This window comes from Rhinichthys klamathensis, unplaced genomic scaffold, assembly GCF_029890125.1.
Source record: "Rhinichthys klamathensis goyatoka isolate OS25496 unplaced genomic scaffold, OSU_Roscu_1.1 h1tg001072l_1, whole genome shotgun sequence".
Lineage (NCBI taxonomy): Eukaryota > Metazoa > Chordata > Actinopteri > Cypriniformes > Leuciscidae > Rhinichthys > Rhinichthys klamathensis.
The window spans coordinates 12609-35493 of NW_026607330.1; the positions used below are offsets into that span (position 1 = coordinate 12609).

At 39.7% G+C, this 22885-nt stretch overlaps 2 protein-coding genes across 3 annotated transcripts; one reads left to right on the forward strand and one right to left on the reverse strand.

Annotated features, from left to right (window-relative positions):
• The first annotated feature begins 441 nt into the window (after positions 1–441).
• LOC130079464 (uncharacterized) lies at positions 442–3364 on the forward strand. The gene is made up of 6 exons (XM_056244748.1): positions 442–803; positions 905–1038; positions 1431–1578; positions 2365–2613; positions 2689–2950; positions 3029–3364. The coding sequence occupies exons 1-6, from the start codon at positions 442–444 to the stop codon at positions 3224–3226; spliced, it is 1353 nt and encodes a 450-aa protein (XP_056100723.1). The 3' UTR covers positions 3227–3364.
• A 710-nt stretch (positions 3365–4074) lies between these two features.
• On the reverse strand, positions 4075–21665 carry LOC130079463 (uncharacterized). Of its 2 annotated transcripts, XM_056244747.1 has the most exons (11): positions 21460–21665; positions 20696–20923; positions 20349–20584; positions 20161–20264; positions 17688–17891; positions 17475–17561; positions 16948–17201; positions 16703–16831; positions 5814–5954; positions 4943–5054; positions 4075–4367 (listed from the first exon to the last, which is right to left on the reverse strand). In XM_056244747.1, the coding sequence occupies exons 5-11, from the start codon at positions 17749–17751 to the stop codon at positions 4147–4149; spliced, it is 1008 nt and encodes a 335-aa protein (XP_056100722.1). In that variant the 5' UTR covers positions 17752–17891; positions 20161–20264; positions 20349–20584; positions 20696–20923; positions 21460–21665; the 3' UTR covers positions 4075–4146. The 2 variants fall into 2 exon arrangements, with proteins under 2 accessions (XP_056100722.1, XP_056100721.1); XM_056244746.1 differs by lacking the exon at positions 21460–21665 and having other exon boundaries at positions 20696–20947.
• Positions 21666–22885: the final 1220 nt, after the last annotated feature.

The following is a 22885-nucleotide window of genomic DNA, read 5'->3' on the forward strand; positions in this document are numbered from 1 at the left end:
TGCGTTTTCAATTTGTGGACGCATAAAATGTGACATAATCCAAACGCAATTGCAAATCGCGCATTACCGTTTGCATTTTCGTTTAAGCGAACGCACACTGACTGCCAAATTTCAAATGAAAATGCAAAGTCCGTTTGCAACTGTGTTTCCCATGTCTTACGAGGTTTGTCTCCATTCCTATTTAAATAGTAATTTCAATTACCACGTCTGCTTTTTCACTTTCTCAGTGTCGCGTATGTAACCAGCCAAAACTCAAATGGAATCGCAATTCCCTTAGCGTTTGCATTTCCGATGCCTACACTGAAACCTGTCAATCAGTGTCGAGGGTGGGGTTATATGCTATGGGGCGTGTTTGTGTTGGGAAGTGACGTCACTCACAGTCGACGGTCAAGAGGTGATGCGCTGAACGGACTCCGATTTATTTATTTATTTATTTATTTAATGGAGGTAGTTGGTGAAATTGTGGAGGACCTTATGATGCTCGCGCAGCAAGTTGAAGATAGTACATCCTCTACTGATTTCCTCTTACTCAGAAGCCATTTAGTTTTGGATAAATTAAATGAGTTTGTGGCCTTGACCAACAGCAACATCAGTAATGTTGTCTTCGCCAACCTCAATGAAGTAGCTTACAGGCTTTTTGTGAAGGACAGGACAACTAAAGGACCAGGACGCCCTTTACTGGACATACCACAAGAGATGATCGAGTACTACGTGATATGTGGTTACTCATGTGTCCAGCTTGCGCGCCTGCTTGGAGTATCTGAGCGAACTATACGTAGAAGACTAGAACAGCATGGATTAAGGTACTTAATTTTAATACATTTGTATTAGTGAGAGAGGAAAAAGTGGAATGTACAAATAAATAACGAATATAAATATATTTATATTCCCCCCCATACCATAGGGCTAGAGATTTGTACTCTGATGTCACTGATGATGTATTAGACAACATTGTGGCAGAAATACAAAGACATTACCCAAACGCTGGGTACAGGATTATACATGGTCATCTTCGGGCCCAAGGTCTTCATATTCAGAGTAAGAACAATTTCATAATATTTTGAGTTTACACCTTTTGTCTTCAATACTTGTGTATACGAGCAAGAAGGTTGCTGGTCGCACACTGAATACAGTACAAATTGAAGTCTAGCAAAAAAAACAAAAAAATGTATTATAAGTTGCATCGTGCAAATTGCATGTGAATTAAAAAGCAAGCAAAAGTTTCAGCACACTGCTGTCTTCAGCATTGATTCAGTGTGCAGTCAGCAATTTGGCTGTTTTATATTAAAGGTTCGGGTTTTATTGATTAAATGCTTAAATACCAGAATGTGGTGAATTTCTAGTAAATTACAGAATTAAAAACAAAACATTTAATTAGGTTTTAATTGATGTATTGAAATATATTGTGCATTTCTTTTTTTACTTTTAAGCTTCAAGGGTGCGCGAGTCTGTGCGAAGAGTCGATCCACTGGGAACTCAGCTGAGAGCATTAGCAATATGCACACGTCATCGCCGTCAATACTCTGTCTCAGGACCAAATGCAATGTGGCATATAGACGGAAACCACAAGCTAATAAGGTATTGGGAGTCTAAACTTAGGCAAATATACTATCTGTGCAATTATGAAACATTGAACAGGGTTTTTCCTGGGTGACAAATGATTTTGGGTGGTCTTAATCTACCGTAATACAATTTGTGCTTACATCAAAAGCAAATTAAGTAGAACAAGAGGCTCAAAACCTGGATATCTATGATTTACAAACCTTTCAGTCTTCCTCTGTAAAATATTTTCTGTTTTCATCCTCTGGCTGTAGGAAAAATCACCTGGCCTTCTTTGCCTTAATATTTTCAATACAATCATTAAGTAAAACAAGTTGGCCCTCACTTACCCAAGGCAGAGGAAACACATATTTTTTATATAGTCCTAACTGGTACAGTCAAAATATTTTAATATAGTTCAGTTCAGTTTAATCATATTAGATATTCAGTGTTAAGTAAATCATAAATTACTTCCATAAAGGTTGCTTATGCTAAAAAAAAAATTGTTTTAATACTTTTGCTCTGTCATCCAGCAGATAGCACCAGTAAACAGATCCCCACCATGCTATCCAGTACAAACTTTTGTAATGTTTGGTTTTGTAAATGTAAAACATATAACAATACAAATATTGGAAGAAAAATAGCATGGAAGGGGATGTTTTAAAAATGGATGTCTGAATTTGCTCAAGTGATAAGAAATTTCATTTGGATAGCCACCTAATAATTTAAATGCAGGAAAAAACCCTGACATGGGAGGATAGAGGTGGTAAGAGAGGGGATCATAAAACGTAATGTTTCATTTTATGTATCTGATTTCTTATTTAGGTGGAGGTTCGTCATTCATGGAGGCATTGACGGCTTTAGCCGCTTAATCGTTTACCTAAGTGCTGCGACAAACAACCGGGCATCAACTGTTGTTGACAGTTTTATTGGAGCAGTTCAGAAGTTTGGACTCCCCTCTCGAGTGCGCTCAGACAAGGGCTTGGAGAACATTGAAGTGGCACACTTCATGGTGGCACATAGGGGAGAGAACCGCAACTCACACATAACTGGAAGAAGTGTCCACAATCAAAGGTGCTTGGTGTGGGTGGGAAAAAAAAGTTACATAGATTTAATTTCAATAAAATTGTTGTACTGTTGTCTCTGTAGGATTGAAAGGTTATGGAGGGATGTCTATGAACAGGTCTTAGACCTGTTTTACTGCCTGTTCTATGGAATGGAGAGTGAGAGTTTGCTGGATCCAGATAATGAGGTGCACCTATATGCACTACACTGGATTTTCCTGCCTCAGTTGCAAAGGCATCTTAATCTGTTCCAGGAGGCTTGGAATAACCACAAATTAAGGACCACGGGTAGCCAATCCCCTCTACAGTTGTGGACAACATTTCAAACTACTGATGATCCAGACCAGGTATATGTAGATATGACAGTTTGGGATGTAATGTTTGTCATTTTTTAAAATGGAATTTTTGCTTTTTTTTGTTGCAAGGCGAGTGATGACTTCGGAATAGACTGGGAGGGACCATGCAGTAATGAAATGGAGGGAGTTGCAGTCCCACAAGCACTACTGCAGAGAGAGTTGACTGTTGCAGAGGTGGATACCTTACCCAGTCCTAATGTTCTTCTTACAGAAGCAGTGGATGCTTACTGTGAAACGGTGCTACAGCTAACTCGTTTATTTGGATAGATCAACTACTCACCCAAATATGCTTGCACAATGTCTTCATTCACAGAAGTGTGTGTCGGTGCTAGGTTTCACCCCTTCATATGAGTGTTCTGAATTTGCGAAATTCAATAAAAATGCTGTCTGTTGCAGTTAAACCTGTGGATGTGTGTGCGGGCAACATGACATCATGACTTTGCGTAAACATACACGCCACTTTCAATTCAAGTGGCGTGTTATCTATACGCATTTTGTGCTATCCGCGTGTATGTCCACGCCGAAATCTTTTGCGTGTATGTCTACGCCATTAAATGTCCGAGTGATTCCGCGTGTATGTGTACGCCGTTAAATGTCCGAGCGAAACGAAGCTAAATCTATATCTACATCTGTGGAGCGATATTTCTTTTCCTAGGATGGTAGGAGAAGACTCATAAAATGGTATTAACCCCAGTGACGGGTAGGTTTAGGGACGGGGTTGGGGTAGGTCATATATTTATATATACATAATACAGTAATATAACGTTAAGTCAAAGGCGTTGATAAACACGCTGAAAAGCGATTATGCGTGTTGATAGCACGCCAAAAATGGAAATACGAATTGGCGTGTCATACATACGCCATTTCATGAGATCAGTCTGGTGCGGGAATGTTTGTTCCACTTTACATTTGTGGTGTAGTCCCAGGCTTTCATTTGTCAATTTGTTTAGATTGATGTGGGATTTATTAATTTTTCAATAAAATGAATAAACCCCACATCAAACAACAGTGGAATAAAAAAATAAAAATGTATACATACAGAACTAAATCAAACCCAGGTTTTTTGTGTTTAGACAAATAATGTAACAAGTCACTAAATTCCATGAAACTGAGAGAAAGGCAGCAATGTTTTTTTAATGAGGGTTTTAATGACCCCAAAGACAACATGAGGGTTTAAGAAATACATTTTAAACTAAACCAAAACCAAAGCTGTTGCTGGACACAGCTGCATTTAAATCAGCAGTGAATTCATCATAATGACTGTAATGCAGTGGGATTTTAAGTGTCTCCCTGCATGTTGAGGCAGTTGGCATTCTGACGTCAGGTGACACTTCCACATACAGTTCCTGTGGTAGGCTTGTCCAGCCAACCCAAAACTCGACAAGATTTTTCAGCTCTTGTGGTGTACCTGTTTTTTTAATGTAGAATGTGTTAGTTTGTATGCTAATTAGAGATGCACCGATTGATCGGCTGGTGACCGGAATTGGCCGATTTTCACGTGATCGGCCATGACCGGTCTGGTCTGTCCAGCTATCCAGTCTGACATATGCCGATTTTATGCCGGTCAAAATGCACTCGGGCGGCGCATGATTAACATTGCGCAACAAGTGTTGCCCAAAATGCACAGAATTTGCATGTCTAGTGTTTTAACAAGAACTGGAGTAATCTATGTCAGAAATTAAAATGAAGACTTTATAGAAAATATTTATAGAAAATTTACCCATTTAAACTTGTTTATTATTCAGTTTGGGTAAAAGTATATGGTGTTTTATAAATAAATAAAATCGGAATCGACATAGAAAATTGTAATCGGTGCATCTCTAATGCTAATTGAATAAATGTGACTAACACTGACATGACATTTTCATATAAGACATCTTCATGTCTTCTTACAATGAAATAACCACACAAACCCTACCCAGCAAAATTACATCTTAAAAATGCAATATTAAACGTGTACAAATACAGAATCAAAATGTGTACCTTGTTCAATGTATTGCCGGAAATAGGATGTGATTCTGCAGCATGTTTCCAGACTGAAATTCTCCTCATCATCACTGTCAGGGTTTGGCCATATTACTTTTTCCAGGATCATCTAGTATAATATCACAAAATAAAATGATGCAGTAGCTTAGCTATGAAGGTATTTTTGGTGCAAAACTTCTGAACGCCTGTGACAGTGGAATTTGTAGTTGTAGAGAATAGCCACACACGTGTATCAGTAAATTTGAAGTCACAGAGAGAAATGATTTAAGATTTGCAAACTTGTATACTTTTTTTTCTCTTCCACAAACACAACACAACAGTTACACCTTCTCAAATTCTTCATTGCAGGTGCACAAATCCTATTCTACAAATCACAAATTAAGAAACTCATACGCTCACATTTTTGCTACAGTTGCTGCAGTGAATATGGTGCAAAACGCATTTACACACCCGCATCAAAAAATGTGAAGTCACAGAGAAGTTCTGATTTCTTTTGATTATTTTAATTTCTTTATTCTTAACTGTTTTAATTATTCTTATTTCTTTTGATTTTTCTATGTAAAGCACTTTGAATTACCATTGTGTATGAAATGTGCTAAATAAATAAACTTGCCTTGCCTTAAATTATAATAGTATTTCACAATATTAGTTTTTACTGTATTTTTAATCAAATAAATGCAGCTGTGGTGAACAGAAGAGACCAATCGTACTAATCGTAATTATTCCAAAACATTTGACCAGTTGTGTTTAAACCATGCTTTGTTAATAGAAGGAACTGTAGATTATGCATAATCATTACATAGAAGGATGTGTAAGTATATCTTAATATCTATTTGGAAATAGTCAATGGCACATGATGGTACATTACCTCTGCATCAATTGTCAGGGAAGATGAGCGTGGGAATAGGACTTCAATGAGAGAAGGTCGTTCTTTGACCATGCGGAAAACTCCAGTATCCTTCAGTCCTTTTTTCAACTGCTGCATCTGTTTCTCTCGCCGGCCAATGACCTGAAGTATTTAATTGTTGCAGTCTTTAATAAATAATTACAAAAATGGTTTAAAATAAAAATATGTTTTAAAAAGGTGTAGCAACATTGAGAATGTACCAAACACGAGGGAAGCGTTCGTACATAATCAAACACAAGGGGCTGCATATTCCAAATTATCCCTGAGGCTATGAGCCAAGAAGACCTTTTGTTGCTTAACTAAAGGAAGAATGTTGTCAATGTTTTATAATTTGGCAAGAACAGATCTGTTCAGAAATATTGAAACAAGAGGCCCTAACAAGGAGTCACCTGACCCCTGCGACTAAACAGACTGAACCATTCAGGATCCCGAGCTAGTTTTCCCCTCATCAATTATTATAACTCCTTAAGGCTGAAAAAGTGGACTTGCATACAAAATACCCTTTGTCTTGAAGACAATTATTGCGAACTGAACCCTCACGTGGTAAACACCACGGATGTGACAGATGCGGACCATAAGGATACCCACACACACACACACATAAGGACTTTCTTACATATCAAAATCCATAAAACTCTTCCCAGGACAATTCTCGATGGACTTTGATTATATGTTGTTTCTACAATATATGTGTGTGTCTCTCATATGCTTAAATGCCATACAATTCCTAATTGTTATACATATTAGGTGTGTGAGTGAAATTGTGCGTGTTTCCTATCATTATGCTCGTATGTTTTTAATTCAAAAGATGGCTTGATTGAAATCTGTGTAAAAATGTTTATGTTCTTATAATTGTAATAATGTCTAAACTGTCGCCTCTTGTTCTCTCTGCTAAGGCCTGCAGAACAATGAGACCACAGATGACACATGATTCCCGTTGAGAGGAAGGGGGGGGGGGTAGAAAAGACCCCCTTCTCAAATAATCATATAGTATCTTATTGTCCGAATTCCAAATTCCTCCTGGAGGCGGGACAAACATTTTGAGTTTAAAATCTTAGACCCGAACACAGAAGCTCTCTCTCTGAACGCTCTGGTCTTCTCTCTTGTGATCCTCTCTCTTGTGATGCGCTCTTGCGCTCTTGTGATGCGCTCTTGCTCTCTGGTGATGCCCGACGATGGTTGTGGTAACCATGTAGACGCAGAGACAAATGACCCAAATCAAGATATGGGTTAAAACAGATTCAGCCAAGCCATCTCGTCTCGTCACACCTTTCTTTCTTTTCTTAGTTGTTTCTTTTCCGTTAAAAGTCTCGGTTCTAAGTTAAGTTTTGCTGCAAAGTTTCGTTTTAACGTTTCAACTGCAAAACCAGCTTTCAACTTCAAAGACTTTCATTCATCCGCGCCAACACACCACGTGATTGGCCGCCCCAAGACATCTATCCAGGCACGAGACAGCCAGCCAACCAACGGACCGGGAAACCCCCTTTACGACAAAAAGGAGAATCCTCAAAGCAACGCAAAGGACAAGCAAGTAACGCCTCCAGACTCTTAACTGGTGTTTAATATAAAATTGAATCACCCGCCTAAGAAACGATAAAAGGGTGAAATTAATTATTGATGCTTCGTTCAGGTTGTGTCTTATAAGTGCATAGAATCTTGGGAATCTCACCATCTAACTCCTAAAACTCATTCTTCCTCACTCTCTGTCTTTCTTCAACTTGTATGAATGCGTGTGCGTGTGTTTGTGTTAGATATTTGTTTTGTGTGTTAGCCATAGGCTTATAATCAATAAAGTATTGTTTGTATTTGAAAAGAGAAGCATTACTTGTGATATGTGCTTACCGATTTATTGTCTTGAACTTCGATCTAAGTTACCTATGCTTTGACCCTTGATTTATTTCTTAATTTAGCTGTTAGCTGGGAATTAGTCTTTCTTGGCCAAGAAGATATTATATTTCCTAGAATTAATAATTGTTTATGCTTTCCGTTCATTGGATGAACTGATAAACTGATCATACTATTGATTTTGCTACAGTAAATTCTGAAAATAATTCAATTATTAATTATTGATCATAATCCGTTATGAATAATAATTAATTATATTTATACGTGCGTACAATCGCTACATTATTATGGTGGAGAAAAATGCGGGAAGTTTAACCTAAATTGTAAGCATATACGAAGTAATTTATCTTTTCATATTGTGCGGATGAGAGATCCGAACCTGCGAAAGTCTGTGTGTGACGGATGGAGAGCGCGCAGCGCGCGCCCTGTTTGAATGAATCTGCTCCTTGAGAGACGCACCCCAGAAAGAGCTGTTAATCTAGTCTGTCTGCCTCCATATATGTTATTTTTTTTTCAACTGCAGTAAAATAACCCAAGATATAAAATATCACACAACAATAAGGTGAGAATTGAGCGTGTTCCTCAATTTCTGAAATACCTTGATTATAGCTTACCGACGTCTGCGTGTTCCAGCGTCTGTCAAAGCTATACATGTGTGTGTATCAGCCAGAGAGCTTAACAAAATTATACTGCAGTAATTAAAATAACTATATAAGAACGATTATTCTCCTCACAGAGCGATGAGCGTGTTCCTCATCTAACGTTATATATTTTTATCCGATTCACAGTGCGTGTTCCACTGCGACCCGTGATAAACATATAAGCAGTTATATTTGTCTGATTGTCAATGCGTGTCCCATTGCAATCCCAGTAATAAACAGCTGTTTGTCTATGTTTGCTTGTATGTTGGTGTCTGTTCAATGAATTCTCGTGTAAACACTGCGTGTGTCCGAGTGTAGTTGAATAAGAGTTATTTTTATTGTATTCAAGTAAAGCTTGACGTTGAAACTAACCGAAGAACCCTGTTGTTCGTGTGCTCAGATAAACTTGCACAGAGACGATCTGCCGAGGTCGTCATCGTTCCATCTATTATAACGCAAAGCTGTCGCTTGCTTAAAGTTAATATCACTCCTAATAAATTGAGTGGAACCCCACGTCGTAAAACCAGCTAAAGCTACGAGTGGTGTATTTTTGTACAGTTTGAAATGCGCCGACATTTCCCGTAATATGATCGACTGTTACTGTACATGCATATTCTATGAACATTGTTGAAATGCGCCGACATTTCATGTAACATGCGTAACTGTTTCCTAACTGTTGCAATTCACATGTTTACCCACTAGCGTTCGTTTCGTTGCCATAGTTACGATCGTGACACGGAAGTCTTAACCAACGCTTCCGGGGGAACTCTGACCTCTCGCATGATCAGAGCCACAGTGTAAACAAACCCTTTTGGTGGCTAAGCTAGCTAGTCCTTTGCCAACATAGACAGTAAAAGAAATGGACAGAGCGATCTCATTGGAACTCAGTTGAGACAGTTGAAGCCCACTTTTAGCGATTTTTGAGAACTTCCGTTCCTGACGCGCAGACTCAGACCGACTCAAACTAAGCTTGATGACGTGAGCAACCTGTCTGACAGACGTTAATCTTCTAGTAGCTGTGCGTGGAAACTGCCAACGTTAATCTTGCAGAGACGGGGAACTTGAGCAAAGAGTTCTTTGGCGTGAGTGAGCAGGAGTAAGAATTCCGTTGCTTTTATGGACTCATTATCTATGGGCTTCTCCCTTGACGGGACGTCCCCCCGATTGCCTGCGAGCTTCTCCTCCTGTCTGTACGGTAATTTCTGTACAGCGCGACAGAGAGTCGAGTGGTTATGACGCAATCGTTAGCCTATTTTTACTAAATCTGTTTCTACGGGGCCATAGTGTAACATAGAAGGTAATGGAGCCCTTTATACATTCTCGTGTTTCTTTAGAAATAAATAATGGACAAATGGAGTCTTTAAACTCCTCAGATGTAAAGTTATTCGCTGTCAAAGTGACGCAAAAATGAATGGGAGTCAATGGAAATGCTAACGCAAGTGAAGTTCTGCTACAACATGGCGGCACCCGGCCGGCTTCAACTTCCGGTCGATGGATTACCCCCTTGTTTGCCAAGCTAACCAAAGCAGTTGTTTACAGTGAGGCCTATATGCTAACGCCTTTAGCATTATTTACGGTTATCAGTAGTATTAACCTCAATGGTTAAACAGTGTCTGTTTGAACAACGTTAAAGTGATTTAACCATTTAAACACATTGACTTTCCACCTGTTGGTCTTTTCTTCTTTCTTATTTACCATTCCCATATCTCACTTAACCCATATTTTCCTTGAAAAGGAAGTCGTTTGCAATTATTAATTCCTTTTACCTGCATTTTACTTGCAAAAGAAAATACTGGTTTATGATTATTAATTGTCAAATTCGAATTTGATTTTTTTTTAGGGAATTATTAAATTTAAATTCTATTTTTCTTAACAGGTAATTTCTAATGATTTCTCGATTTATTTTTAATAAATCTAATTTCATAATTTCTAAATTTCTCTTTTAGATCTAATCACAGGCGAATAAGTCTTAAACTTTGAAAGTTAAGAACTTATTCCACCAACATTTTCCCTATTACAAAATATTGTTAGACTCATACTTGCTTCTTATTGTTATTGCGTTGTATCCTCCTTTTCTCATTTATTTCAGTTGTGGTTATAAACTTAACCATTCTATTTTACTTATTCATTTACCCCTTTATTTAATTTCCCTTTCTTATTTTGTCCACTATCATTATTACTTTCTTTCATCTTCATTACCTCTTCCTTTTTGCTTGGAAGTGACACACCTGAGCCTCAATAGGAGACATTGGTATCTCACTACGAGTTTCAAATAAATCAGAGATAACCCTCTCTTTCAAAAGTTTATTTGTGAATGTTTAGTTGTTTGGCAACTGTCAATTCCATACTCGTAGTTCGACAAAGGCTCCAGCCATTTGTGGATCCAATCTCCTTCCCTTCTCACATCTTTCCTGTGCTGTCCTGCTTTATTCCATCCCATTCTTCGCACTTGTAGGGAACACACCTGAGAGAACCATCAATCGATTCAAAAGAAAGAGAAAGACAATCTTTCCAAAGAAATCATTAGGTATTTGATTTTTTAATCAAACCCTCTCTGTTCTCCTCACTCTCCCTGCATCTGTGTACGCAATTTACAATTTGACATCTCATCCAAGATCAATTAACAGAGACAATTGTTGAGCAACCGTCGCCTTCAAAGCATCCCTGCTGTAAGCGGTCCAACTGACGGTGTGTGGTGTCAATCCTGTCAAACTCAGAAAAGAGGTATCAGCATTATTATTGTATTATTTTTCGTTGTAAACATAAACAATAATATTGTTTACCTTTCTGGAAACAGATTCTCTTTGATAGGAAGCATTTACGAGATAAATAATATTTCCCTTAGTTAAGAATTTTCTTTCTTGTTTTTTTTTCTCTCATTGAAATTGGTTAACTTTTCTCTCTTTTCCCATACTCAGTTGAGTGACGACGTCCTCACACCACGAGTTGAAACCGGCGTTTCATTGATAGAAAATATTTATAAAAAATATTTCTCCCATTGAAAAAAAAAAAGGGTTTCTTTCCACTGAGATTTGTTTTAACCTTTTTTCTCTTTCTTTCCTTTACTCAGTTGAGTGACGAAGTCTTCACATCACTAGACTACCTGTCTACACTTAGACCAACACTTAGTCATTACGACACTTCACTATTGGTGTACCGTCACTGAAACGACACTTAGCTGTTCAACCACATATAGGCTTATATTCCACACAGGTCTGTGTCAGTCTCTTCACCCCAGCGTACCAACATGTCGTGGACGACGAACCCCACTGCCCAAAGGGATGACGTGGACGCCTGGCTCAGAGGCATTACAGACTGCCTCACACCAAAGACAATTGAACTGTTATTATTTTTAATAATAATCATAATTCTGAGAAGATTCCTGACACGTGATTCAAGCCAGAACCACAACCACATGGAACTAACCAAAATAACCTGTTCCTTAAGCAATGCCTTCACAGCCCAGCTGAAACTAAGCGACAAGCACATCACCCACCTTCAGGAGGAGCTGACACGTGCCCAGAGCCGCATAGACAAGCTGGAAGTGAAAGTCCAGGACAACTTCAAGTGTCAGACCACTGAGTTCCTGAGAGAGCTGATGCACACTCAACACTGCACAGACCAGCTCAAAGCGAAAGCTCAAGACAAACTCAAAGTGCCTGACGAAGCGGAGCAAGAAACAAAGAAACAAGTTGACAAGCTCCAAGAAGCCCTTGCAGTCACTGAACGTGACAAACTAGAATTAAAGACTGTCCAAAAGCACCTGGTAAACCAACTCCAGTCTGCTGAACATCAGCTAGAGAAAGCCAAAGCTGACATTAAAGATAAGAACTCTGAAATTAATGCTCTGAAAGACCACCTGGAAAGGTGCAGCGCTGAAATGGACCATCTGACCCAACAGCGAGATGACGCCAACGACGAGCTCTACGCGGTCAGAGATGAACTCCAGCACATTTTCCAACAGAAACCAGAGCCAAGAAGGGAAAGACCTCCCTCAGCATCACCCCTGCTGAGCAGAACAGAGTCCTCCATCCAAGAACTGCCATACAACGGAAGAAGTGAATGGCCACAACCCAAAACGTCACCGGCCTTCACCACAGAACTCTTCCCTGCTAACAAACGAAGAGAGCTCACCCAGGCAGACTCCAAAGCTGCACAGGGGATGACCTTTAAAGATCTCAACCAGCTGGTGAAGAATATCACTCAGTTCAACCCGAACTCCACAGAGGGTCCCGACATCCAGACCTACATCAGAGATATCAACTTCCACCTAGAGGTGAGACCACATATGACTGACAGAGACAGATTCTACCTCCTCAGATCCACATCCAGTCCAGAGGTACGAAGCTTCCTAGACAGACAACCTGCTCATGTCAAGTCGAACTACCAGCTGCTATGTGAGACACTGATTAAAGAATTCACAGGCCCAGAGTCGGAACACGGTGTGTTAATCGCTATGGAAACCAAACAAGGTCGACAAGAGACTCCCCAAGCCTACTACCACCGCTTTCGACAAGCCTACTTAGGTGCACATAACAAACCTGAACTTGAAGAGGATGTGAACTTCAAAACCCTCTTCCTGAGAAACCTGCACCCCGGATTGAGTCATCATCTTGGCATCATGGCCTGCCCAGGCACAATGACAATTCAACAGCTACGTGACCTGACACACAAGGCCTACATCAAACAAAAGATGAACTCAAAGAAAGGTTTGAAAACATCCACAGTTTCAAACTCCATCAGCCAAGACACAAGCCTTGCACTGGAAGACACCCAGTGGCATGACAATACCACAGTCCTTCGTAAGGAGCACAGAGAACGTGACTCCCATGTCGCTGACACCTACCACACTAACCGCATGGAAATGCCATGGGACCAGCCACGCTTCTCAAGTAACCCACAAGAAGGAAACCACTGGAAACCTAACTGGACATCCAAAGGCCATCAACCAAGGCATCCAAAAGCACTCCATGTGGGTACTCAACAACGAAACCCACCTTGGCACCACTCAGTTAAACACAGCACTGAGTATGCCCAAGAACCAGACAGTTTACCCTCAGAAGACACGGAGCAACTAATGAGGCAACTGAAAGTTTTCATCGGAAATGAGGTAAACATGGATGACGAACAGGATGGCGATGGAACGGAAGACCACCGTTTCATCTGATACACCTTCATAACGAACTTGACGACCACTTGTTCTACAACAACACAGAACAAAGTGGCCTCTCACAGTCAACCACTGACAAACACCCAGAGGTACCAGAAAACACCATCCTGGCTACCCATCACTCATAAAGAAACCACCAAACGAGCTCCAAACTCAAGAACCACGTGTGTGCTACAGCAACAACAGTATGCACAGAAGGTCAGAAAGTCTGTCACAACCAGAAGGCACCATCGGAGGAATGCAACAACGGAGACCAAGTTTCGCACTACATCTTCACACATCCTTGCCAAACTACCTCCCAATGTCTGCCAGAGAACTTCCTGCCTTACTGGATTGACCCCCAGCAGATCACAGAAGATCCCTTGTCCAAGGCAAAGATGCAACAAGCTCATCAAAGCTAAGCCATCAAGCAAAGGGGGGAGCAAAACAGACTGAAACAGATCTGACCATACATACATACATACATGCACTACACGACACCCCTAACATACTCACTTACATACAGAAGTTAACCACCTCTACCGTGCAAAACATTCAACAAATATGTTTTCCCCCACAGGTAGAAACTAACTTCAGAAACTAGCTTAACAACTTAGCTACACTTACCATAGGAAACATGGTAACTACCCATCCAACAAGTACACCTGAGAACACCTCTCATTACATCATGATACCTGACACCTTAGCTGCGCAACCATAGTTATAAGTCATATCAGGAACACTCAACTGCTTTGTTTTGTTTTACTTCTTCCTTCCTTTCCTTCTTCTTTTATTAGGTAAAATGCCTGTCCACCCCATAAGGGTCAAGGTCACAATAATAGGATTGACACACCACTCCTATATTTGTAAGTCACCTTAAAACGAATGTGAGCCAGAGAACTCCCTGCATCATTCGTATCACAAATTGAAAGGTAAATTGGTCTAAACCTAGAACAATTTAGAAGAGAATAAAACAAACAAATCAAATTTAGTCACAAAGTTGATCAATTACCGTACCAAAACAAACTAGAATAACGGTCCTAAAATTGAACTAAACTTTATTCAACGTGATTGACTATTTTGAGAGAGTGAACCTGTTTAGGCCTAGATAATCTAATGCCCTGCACCAGTAAAGTGACCAGTCATGGAGGTGTTGTCTTGTTGTTTGCTGTGTGTGTTTGCTTCCTCTACCCGTTTCTCCAGCGTTCAATGATGTCTTCTCCTCAACCCATCATCGACCGAAGGGGGGATATGTAGCAACATTGAGAATGTACCAAACACGAGGGAAGCGTTCGTACATAATCAAACACAAGGGGCTGCATATTCCAAATTATCCCTGAGGCTATGAGCCAAGAAGACCTTTTGTTGCTTAACTAAAGGAAGAATGTTGTCAATGTTTTATAATTTGGCAAGAACAGATCTGTTCAGAAATATTGAAACAAGAGGCCCTAACAAGGAGTCACCTGACCCCTGCGACTAAACAGACTGAACCATTCAGGATCCCGAGCTAGTTTTCCCCTCATCAATTATTATAACTCCTTAAGGCTGAAAAAGTGGACTTGCATACAAAATACCCTTTGTCTTGAAGACAATTATTGCGAACTGAACCCTCACGTGGTAAACACCACGGATGTGACAGATGCGGACCATAAGGATACCCACACACACACACACATAAGGACTTTCTTACATATCAAAATCCATAAAACTCTTCCCAGGACAATTCTCGATGGACTTTGATTATATGTTGTTTCTACAATATATGTGTGTGTCTCTCATATGCTTAAATGCCATACAATTCCTAATTGTTATACATATTAGGTGTGTGAGTGAAATTGTGCGTGTTTCCTATCATTATGCTCGTATGTTTTTAATTCAAAAGATGGCTTGATTGAAATCTGTGTAAAAATGTTTATGTTCTTATAATTGTAATAATGTCTAAACTGTCGCCTCTTGTTCTCTCTGCTAAGGCCTGCAGAACAATGAGACCACAGATGACACATGATTCCCGTTGAGAGGAAGGGGGGGGGGGTAGAAAAGACCCCCTTCTCAAATAATCATATAGTATCTTATTGTCCGAATTCCAAATTCCTCCTGGAGGCGGGACAAACATTTTGAGTTTAAAATCTTAGACCCGAACACAGAAGCTCTCTCTCTGAACGCTCTGGTCTTCTCTCTTGTGATCCTCTCTCTTGTGATGCGCTCTTGCGCTCTTGTGATGCGCTCTTGCTCTCTGGTGATGCCCGACGATGGTTGTGGTAACCATGTAGACGCAGAGACAAATGACCCAAATCAAGATATGGGTTAAAACAGATTCAGCCAAGCCATCTCGTCTCGTCACACCTTTCTTTCTTTTCTTAGTTGTTTCTTTTCCGTTAAAAGTCTCGGTTCTAAGTTAAGTTTTGCTGCAAAGTTTCGTTTTAACGTTTCAACTGCAAAACCAGCTTTCAACTTCAAAGACTTTCATTCATCCGCGCCAACACACCACGTGATTGGCCGCCCCAAGACATCTATCCAGGCACGAGACAGCCAGCCAACCAACGGACCGGGAAACCCCCTTTACGACAAAAAGGAGAATCCTCAAAGCAACGCAAAGGACAAGCAAGTAACGCCTCCAGACTCTTAACTGGTGTTTAATATAAAATTGAATCACCCGCCTAAGAAACGATAAAAGGGTGAAATTAATTATTGATGCTTCGTTCAGGTTGTGTCTTATAAGTGCATAGAATCTTGGGAATCTCACCATCTAACTCCTAAAACTCATTCTTCCTCACTCTCTGTCTTTCTTCAACTTGTATGAATGCGTGTGCGTGTGTTTGTGTTAGATATTTGTTTTGTGTGTTAGCCATAGGCTTATAATCAATAAAGTATTGTTTGTATTTGAAAAGAGAAGCATTACTTGTGATATGTGCTTACCGATTTATTGTCTTGAACTTCGATCTAAGTTACCTATGCTTTGACCCTTGATTTATTTCTTAATTTAGCTGTTAGCTGGGAATTAGTCTTTCTTGGCCAAGAAGATATTATATTTCCTAGAATTAATAATTGTTTATGCTTTCCGTTCATTGGATGAACTGATAAACTGATCATACTATTGATTTTGCTACAGTAAATTCTGAAAATAATTCAATTATTAATTATTGATCATAATCCGTTATGAATAATAATTAATTATATTTATACGTGCGTACAATCGCTACAAAGGTTAAACTTACAGCATGATGAAGAAGGCTTTGGGCTAGCCACAGTCTGTTTTCCACAGTGACCCGAGGCAGATCCCAACTGACAGCCAGGTCATTCACTTTTGCACGCTCATCATCAGAAAGTGTATTTGGTCTTTGAAGCTGTAATAAAATCAATGTTAGTAAAAAATATAAAAATCTAGTTCAATTATTTTCATTTTCAGTCATTTTTACTTGCACAAAACAATGATCAGAGGTAGGTTTTATGTTGTACATACCAGATGGACAATGTCAATTACATCTGTGTCAGGGCAATCTTCCAGTTCAATTATGATGGTCTCGTTCATTTGTCCAGTTATCATTCCAAACATAGCAGGGCTAAGTCCAGTCAATAAGGGACCACCATTAAGGAATGAATGGCCAATCATGCGTCCAACAATGCGGAACAGGTCACTATCCAGCAGAGTTCGGGAGGTTGATGGCACCAAATGGTCTTCTTGACCGATGAAAAATAAAGTTTTGCCACAGTTGTCTAAAGTGAGAAAAAATAACACTTTTTTTTTAGGCTCAATACAAGTTCCAAGGTAACACATTTTTATAAGTTTTGTCATGTGTAATTCCATTTAAATAGATATTGCATCCAAAAAAATAGCAATTCTTTTAGAAATTACTCCAAACCAATCAATTTTCTCTTATGATAGAAACAGTCATAAATTGAAATCAAAGAGACAGAGTACTGAAAGAATGTGCATTTTGGCTAAACCATCCCTTTAATTACGTAATGTTTTAGATTACAATTACTTACCAAAATCTAGGGCAAACCCAAACTGCACACGTGAAATAACCTGGGATAGAAAGTAGCGTTTCACACCATCTCCAATTGCTGCATCGCCTGAGATAACGTAAAGAATATTAATATCTATGCAGTGTATCCACAATATTAAACATACAGTGATATTGCCATACAGATTGCTTGTATAAAATGTGTTCATATTTAAAGAAAACTATTAATTTTTACCCCTTAGTATGACGAAAAATGGACGAGCCCAGTTGCCAGGTTGAGATTTATAGAAAGTAAACATTTCTCTTTCTCTTTCCTGTGTACTGCTGCATAGGTTCAGTCCTGCAGTTAGACTTTCAGCAGATAAACTTTCAGCCCTTTCCAAAAGTCTCCTTCTGTATTGAAGTGCTGCCCGAAACAAGTTTGGCTCAACTTTCCACTCTGAGAAGAAAGGAAAAAAAAACAAAATTTTAAAACAAAAAAATAAATACAATTTAATAAAAACCTGGTAGGCACTATTCACAAGACCTTTGACATTGTCATATTTTGAGAGTTTTTTTCTAGCTATGCTCTGATATAGAGAAAATAACCTTATTGTTGTACAGATTGCAGGAAACATCAACTAAATCACCTTCATTGTCACTGTCCCTCGCTTCTCTACTTTGATCAATTTCCTGTCTGATGTTGCTGCTGCTGAAGGTTTGCTGTCTGCTGCTGCTAGCTATTTCTTCATTGCTGCTGCTGAAGGTTTGCTGTCTGCTGCTGCTAGCTATTTCTTCGTTGCTGCTGCTGAAAGTTTGCTGTCTGCTGCTGCTAGCTATTTCTTCGTTGCTGCTGCTGAAAGTTTGCTGTCTGCTGCTGCTAGCTATTTCTTCGTTGCTGCTGCTGAAAGTTTGCTGTCTGCTGCTGCTAGCTATTTCTTCGTTGCTGCTGCTGAAAGTTTGCTGTCTGCTGCTGCTAGCTATTTCTTCGTTGCTGCTGCTGCTAGCTATTTCTTCATTGCTGCTGCTGAAAGTTTGCTGTCTGCTGCTGCTAGCTATTTCTTCATTGCTGCTGCTGAAGGTTTGCTGTCTGCTGCTGCTAGCTATTTCTTCGTTGCTGCTGCTGAAAGTTTGCTGTCTGCTGCTGCTAGCTATTTCTTCGTTGCTGCTGCTGAAAGTTTGCTGTCTGCTGCTGCTAGCTATTTCTTCGTTGCTGCTGCTGAAGGTTTGCTGTCTGCTGCTGCTAGCTATTTCTTCGTTGCTGCTGCTGAAAGTTTGCTGTCTGCTGCTGCTAGCTATTTCTTCGTTGCTGCTGCTGAAAGTTTGCTGTCTGCTGCTGCTAGCTATTTCTTCGTTGCTGCTGCTGAAAGTTTGCTGTCTGCTGCTGCTAGCTATTTCTTCATTGCTGCTGCTGAAAGTTTGCTGTCTGCTGCTGCTAGCTATTTCTTCATTGCTGCTGCTGAAGGTTTGCTGTCTGCTGCTGCTAGCTATTTCTTCATTGCTGCTGCTGAAAGTTTGCTGTCTGCTGCTGCTAGCTATTTCTTCATTGCTGCTGCTGAAGGTTTGCTGTCTGCTGCTGCTAGCTATTTCTTCGTTGCTGCTGCTGAAAGTTTGCTGTCTGCTGCTGCTAGCTATTTCTTCGTTGCTGCTGCTGAAAGTTTGCTGTCTGCTGCTGCTAGCTATTTCTTCATTGCTGCTGCTGAAAGTTTGCTGTCTGCTGCTGCTAGCTATTTCTTCATTGCTGCTGCTGAAGGTTTGCTGTCTGCTGCTGCTAGCTATTTCTTCATTGCTGCTGCTGAAAGTTTGCTGTCTGCTGCTGCTAGCTATTTCTTCATTGCTGCTGCTGAAAGTTTGCTGTCTGCTGCTGCTAGCTATTTCTTCATTGCTGCTGCTGAAGGTTTGCTGTCTGCTGCTGCTAGCTATTTCTTCGTTGCTGCTGCTGAAAGTTTGCTGTCTGCTGCTGCTAGCTATTTCTTCATTGCTGCTGCTGAAAGTTTGCTGTCTGCTGCTGCTAGCTATTTCTTCATTGCTGCTGCTGAAGGTTTGCTGTCTGCTGCTGCTAGCTATTTCTTCATTGCTGCTGCTGAAAGTTTGCTGTCTGCTGCTGCTAGCTATTTCTTCATTGCTGCTGCTGAAGGTTTGCTGTCTGCTGCTGCTAGCTATTTCTTCGTTGCTGCTGCTGAAAGTTTGCTGTCTGCTGCTGCTAGCTATTTCTTCGTTGCTGCTGCTGAAAGTTTGCTGTCTGCTGCTGCTAGCTATTTCTTCATTGCTGCTGCTGAAAGTTTGCTGTCTGCTGCTGCTAGCTATTTCTTCATTGCTGCTGCTGAAGGTTTGCTGTCTGCTGCTGCTAGCTATTTCTTCATTGCTGCTGCTGAAAGTTTGCTGTCTGCTGCTGCTAGCTATTTCTTCATTGCTGCTGCTGAAAGTTTGCTGTCTGCTGCTGCTAGCTATTTCTTCATTGCTGCTGCTGAAGGTTTGCTGTCTGCTGCTGCTAGCTATTTCTTCGTTGCTGCTTCTAGCTAATTCCTCAATGCTGTCTCTAGGTGATTCCTCGCTGCTGCTTTGGGGGATTTGGCATGCCCCTCCCTCCAACCTGATTTGTTAAAAAAGGAAATGCAAAATAAATGTAGAAAAAAGGAAGGTAGAACTCTATAAAATAATAAAAACTCTTTTATACTTAGTATTTTTTAACATTCTATTGTTTAGAAAGTTTTCCATGCATCACTTACATTTCACATTGGTCGACATGTTTCTGCATTTCAGCAACATAAATTTTTACTTGGCAGTACAAACAAGGTACTTGTGGCCCTTGTCCTGATTTTCCCTCTGAGTACTTGTCCATGTAAACAAACAAAAAAGTCAGACATGGCAAATCTTAACAGCCATTTTCAATGCTTTATTTATGCAGTTTACATACCTCCAAGCTTAGATCTTTCTGAAGAGGTCTGATGAAAATCATGCTAACTCCTATGCCAAGGGCACTGCTGCTCAAGTACTCTGCCGAGTATCCTTCGTCAGGACAAGGGATTATCTCCAATGACTTTGAGCGGGTAGCACCTCGAGTCTTAAGAAGTTCATAGCCTCCAGCATCTCTGAGCTTCGGAAACTGTTTATAGAGGTAATCTGTAAAATCCTCTGGCTGACAATATTTATCTGAAAGGCAAGCAAAATGTGTACAGCATGTCTTTTAAAAAATAAAATAGACACGTTTAGAAAACGAAAATAGATTACGTAGAAACGTAATTCTACAATGTTACAAGTTACCTGGGAAAACAATTTTTTCCCCCCCCAGATCAGCTTTCTCCAGCTTCAGCTTCTCAGATGGGTTTGGAATCTCACAGTCTCTTCTTTTAGGCAAGCAAAAAAATCTGTGGGTGTATGTTATCGTCTTCGGTTTCTTTGCTGGCAGAGCTGAACTGCATGACCTCTTCCGTATACCCACTCGTGATTGTGCATATGGGGCAAACAACCTGCTCACTTCACTACGTGCACCTTGGAAACATTTTAAAGGAAGAAAATAACTTTAATTTTTGAACACAGTAAATATTTTTGCAAAAATAACAATGTATGTTAAATAACCCAGCTGTCAAACATTCTTATGAGACACGTGTTCGGTTATATTATTATCAATTTTGTTTAACAGAGTTTGGGCATGAATTTAAGTTATTGATGTTTCTGATTACGAGAAGCAAAGCATGTCTGGTGGTCTCATTTACACAGTTCCCTCCATAGAAAGAAGAAAGCAGGATTTGTATTTGTAAATGTATTATAACAGAATAATCAGGTAGGAACACATTAATACATGACAACTGGTGTTCAGTAGCAATTTGAACTACTTTTGCTACTAGCAAATACACAACGTGTAGCCTATATGCACGCCAATTTTGGGACCTTTATAGCCAGCTTCAAAATCCCGACCGGACACATTTTACAGGTCCGAGAAAGATATATGGTTATTGGTCAAGTAGGCTATATATTATGCGCATTAGATCATTAAATATTATATAAATAAAATAACGAATCCTCACCCTGAACGTCAGTTGTGCGTATCATCGCAGGTGAAGGAGCACTCGATGGAGACACTGATGTTGATTGTTCCAGAGCTGCGGCCGCCTCTCGCAGCAGCTGAGAGATTGACTTCTCCATTACAAGTCTAAATGAAAATTGTACATAAAAAAAGGCCCGATCTTCTGAACCATTTTTTTACGTACAACCATTTAACGCATGGCCCGCCAACCCGCCAACCCGAGTAGCCTCTCGCTGCATCCTACGGTGGACATCCAACCCAACCACATCCAAGTGTGACGTCAGAAGCCACCACGCCCATGCCCAAATTGGACGCATTCTCATTAACATTTAAAAACAGGAAGAAGCATCGAGAAGAGAAGACTAGAAGACGAAGGTAACTGCGAAACAAAATGCACAAAACACACTTGCGGTTTTAGTATTTTAGTAAACACTGTTCAACATAATACGGATGAGTTGTATGAGAATGAGATGTTACCTGTTGAAAGCAGCTCTTATCACTTTAATAATAGTTTGTAATGAGGTCAGTGCGGTGCGGCTGATCACTTGACTAGCATTGTCAAAATATCGATGTAATTCGAATCAATAAGGTTTGATGATGTTGTTTTAGAGCTATGATTTATCTTCAACTTACATATTTGGTTATTTAACTCCCCTGTAATGTCTCAACTGAGTTGTGTGTTACATTTGGCTGAGTGAATTTCGTATCAGTAACTACGTTAGATTCTCAACTGAGAATTTTGTTTTGTATACTATTACTATTATACTATACCAACTAACTGCATTATTATATCACCAATGTCATGTTGTTATTTGGATTAAGGGTAAATATGAAAAATATATTATTTCAGTGCTTATGTGTGACGTTACATCCTGTAAATCTTATTCTGCTTGTAAAGAATATGAGATTTGATTGTCACTCTGTCAGTTGTAAATACTCCATATTGAAAAAGTTTGAAGTTGTTTAGTCATTGCTTATATGCAAAGAAGTTATACATGTTTAGATAATGTAATGTGATGATAAACTGTTGTAATATGAATAAGTTTTATTATTGATTCATAGTAAATACAGTGACAGCAAGCCAGCCATCACATCAGCAGACTTTCCTAACTATATTATACTTCTTTTCAGGAGTACTACAATTTTGAAAGCAAGTGATTGTTTGCCATGTCGGTAAGTAAAAATAAACTTTGGTTTGTATCCTAATCAAGTTAGCGTACTGTTAACTGTTGGGCCAAAGGTTTGTCTGAATTGGAATTAACAACTTAACGATAGCTAGGTTAAAACGTTTTGGTCTGATCACTTATCACTTACAACCCTTGCAAAGTAACTTGGTTGAGCAACCGAATCATTTCACTACATCTTACTTGATAACTCTGTGTATGTGGCAAATTATCTATGTATCCTTCTATCTATTCTAGATTAAT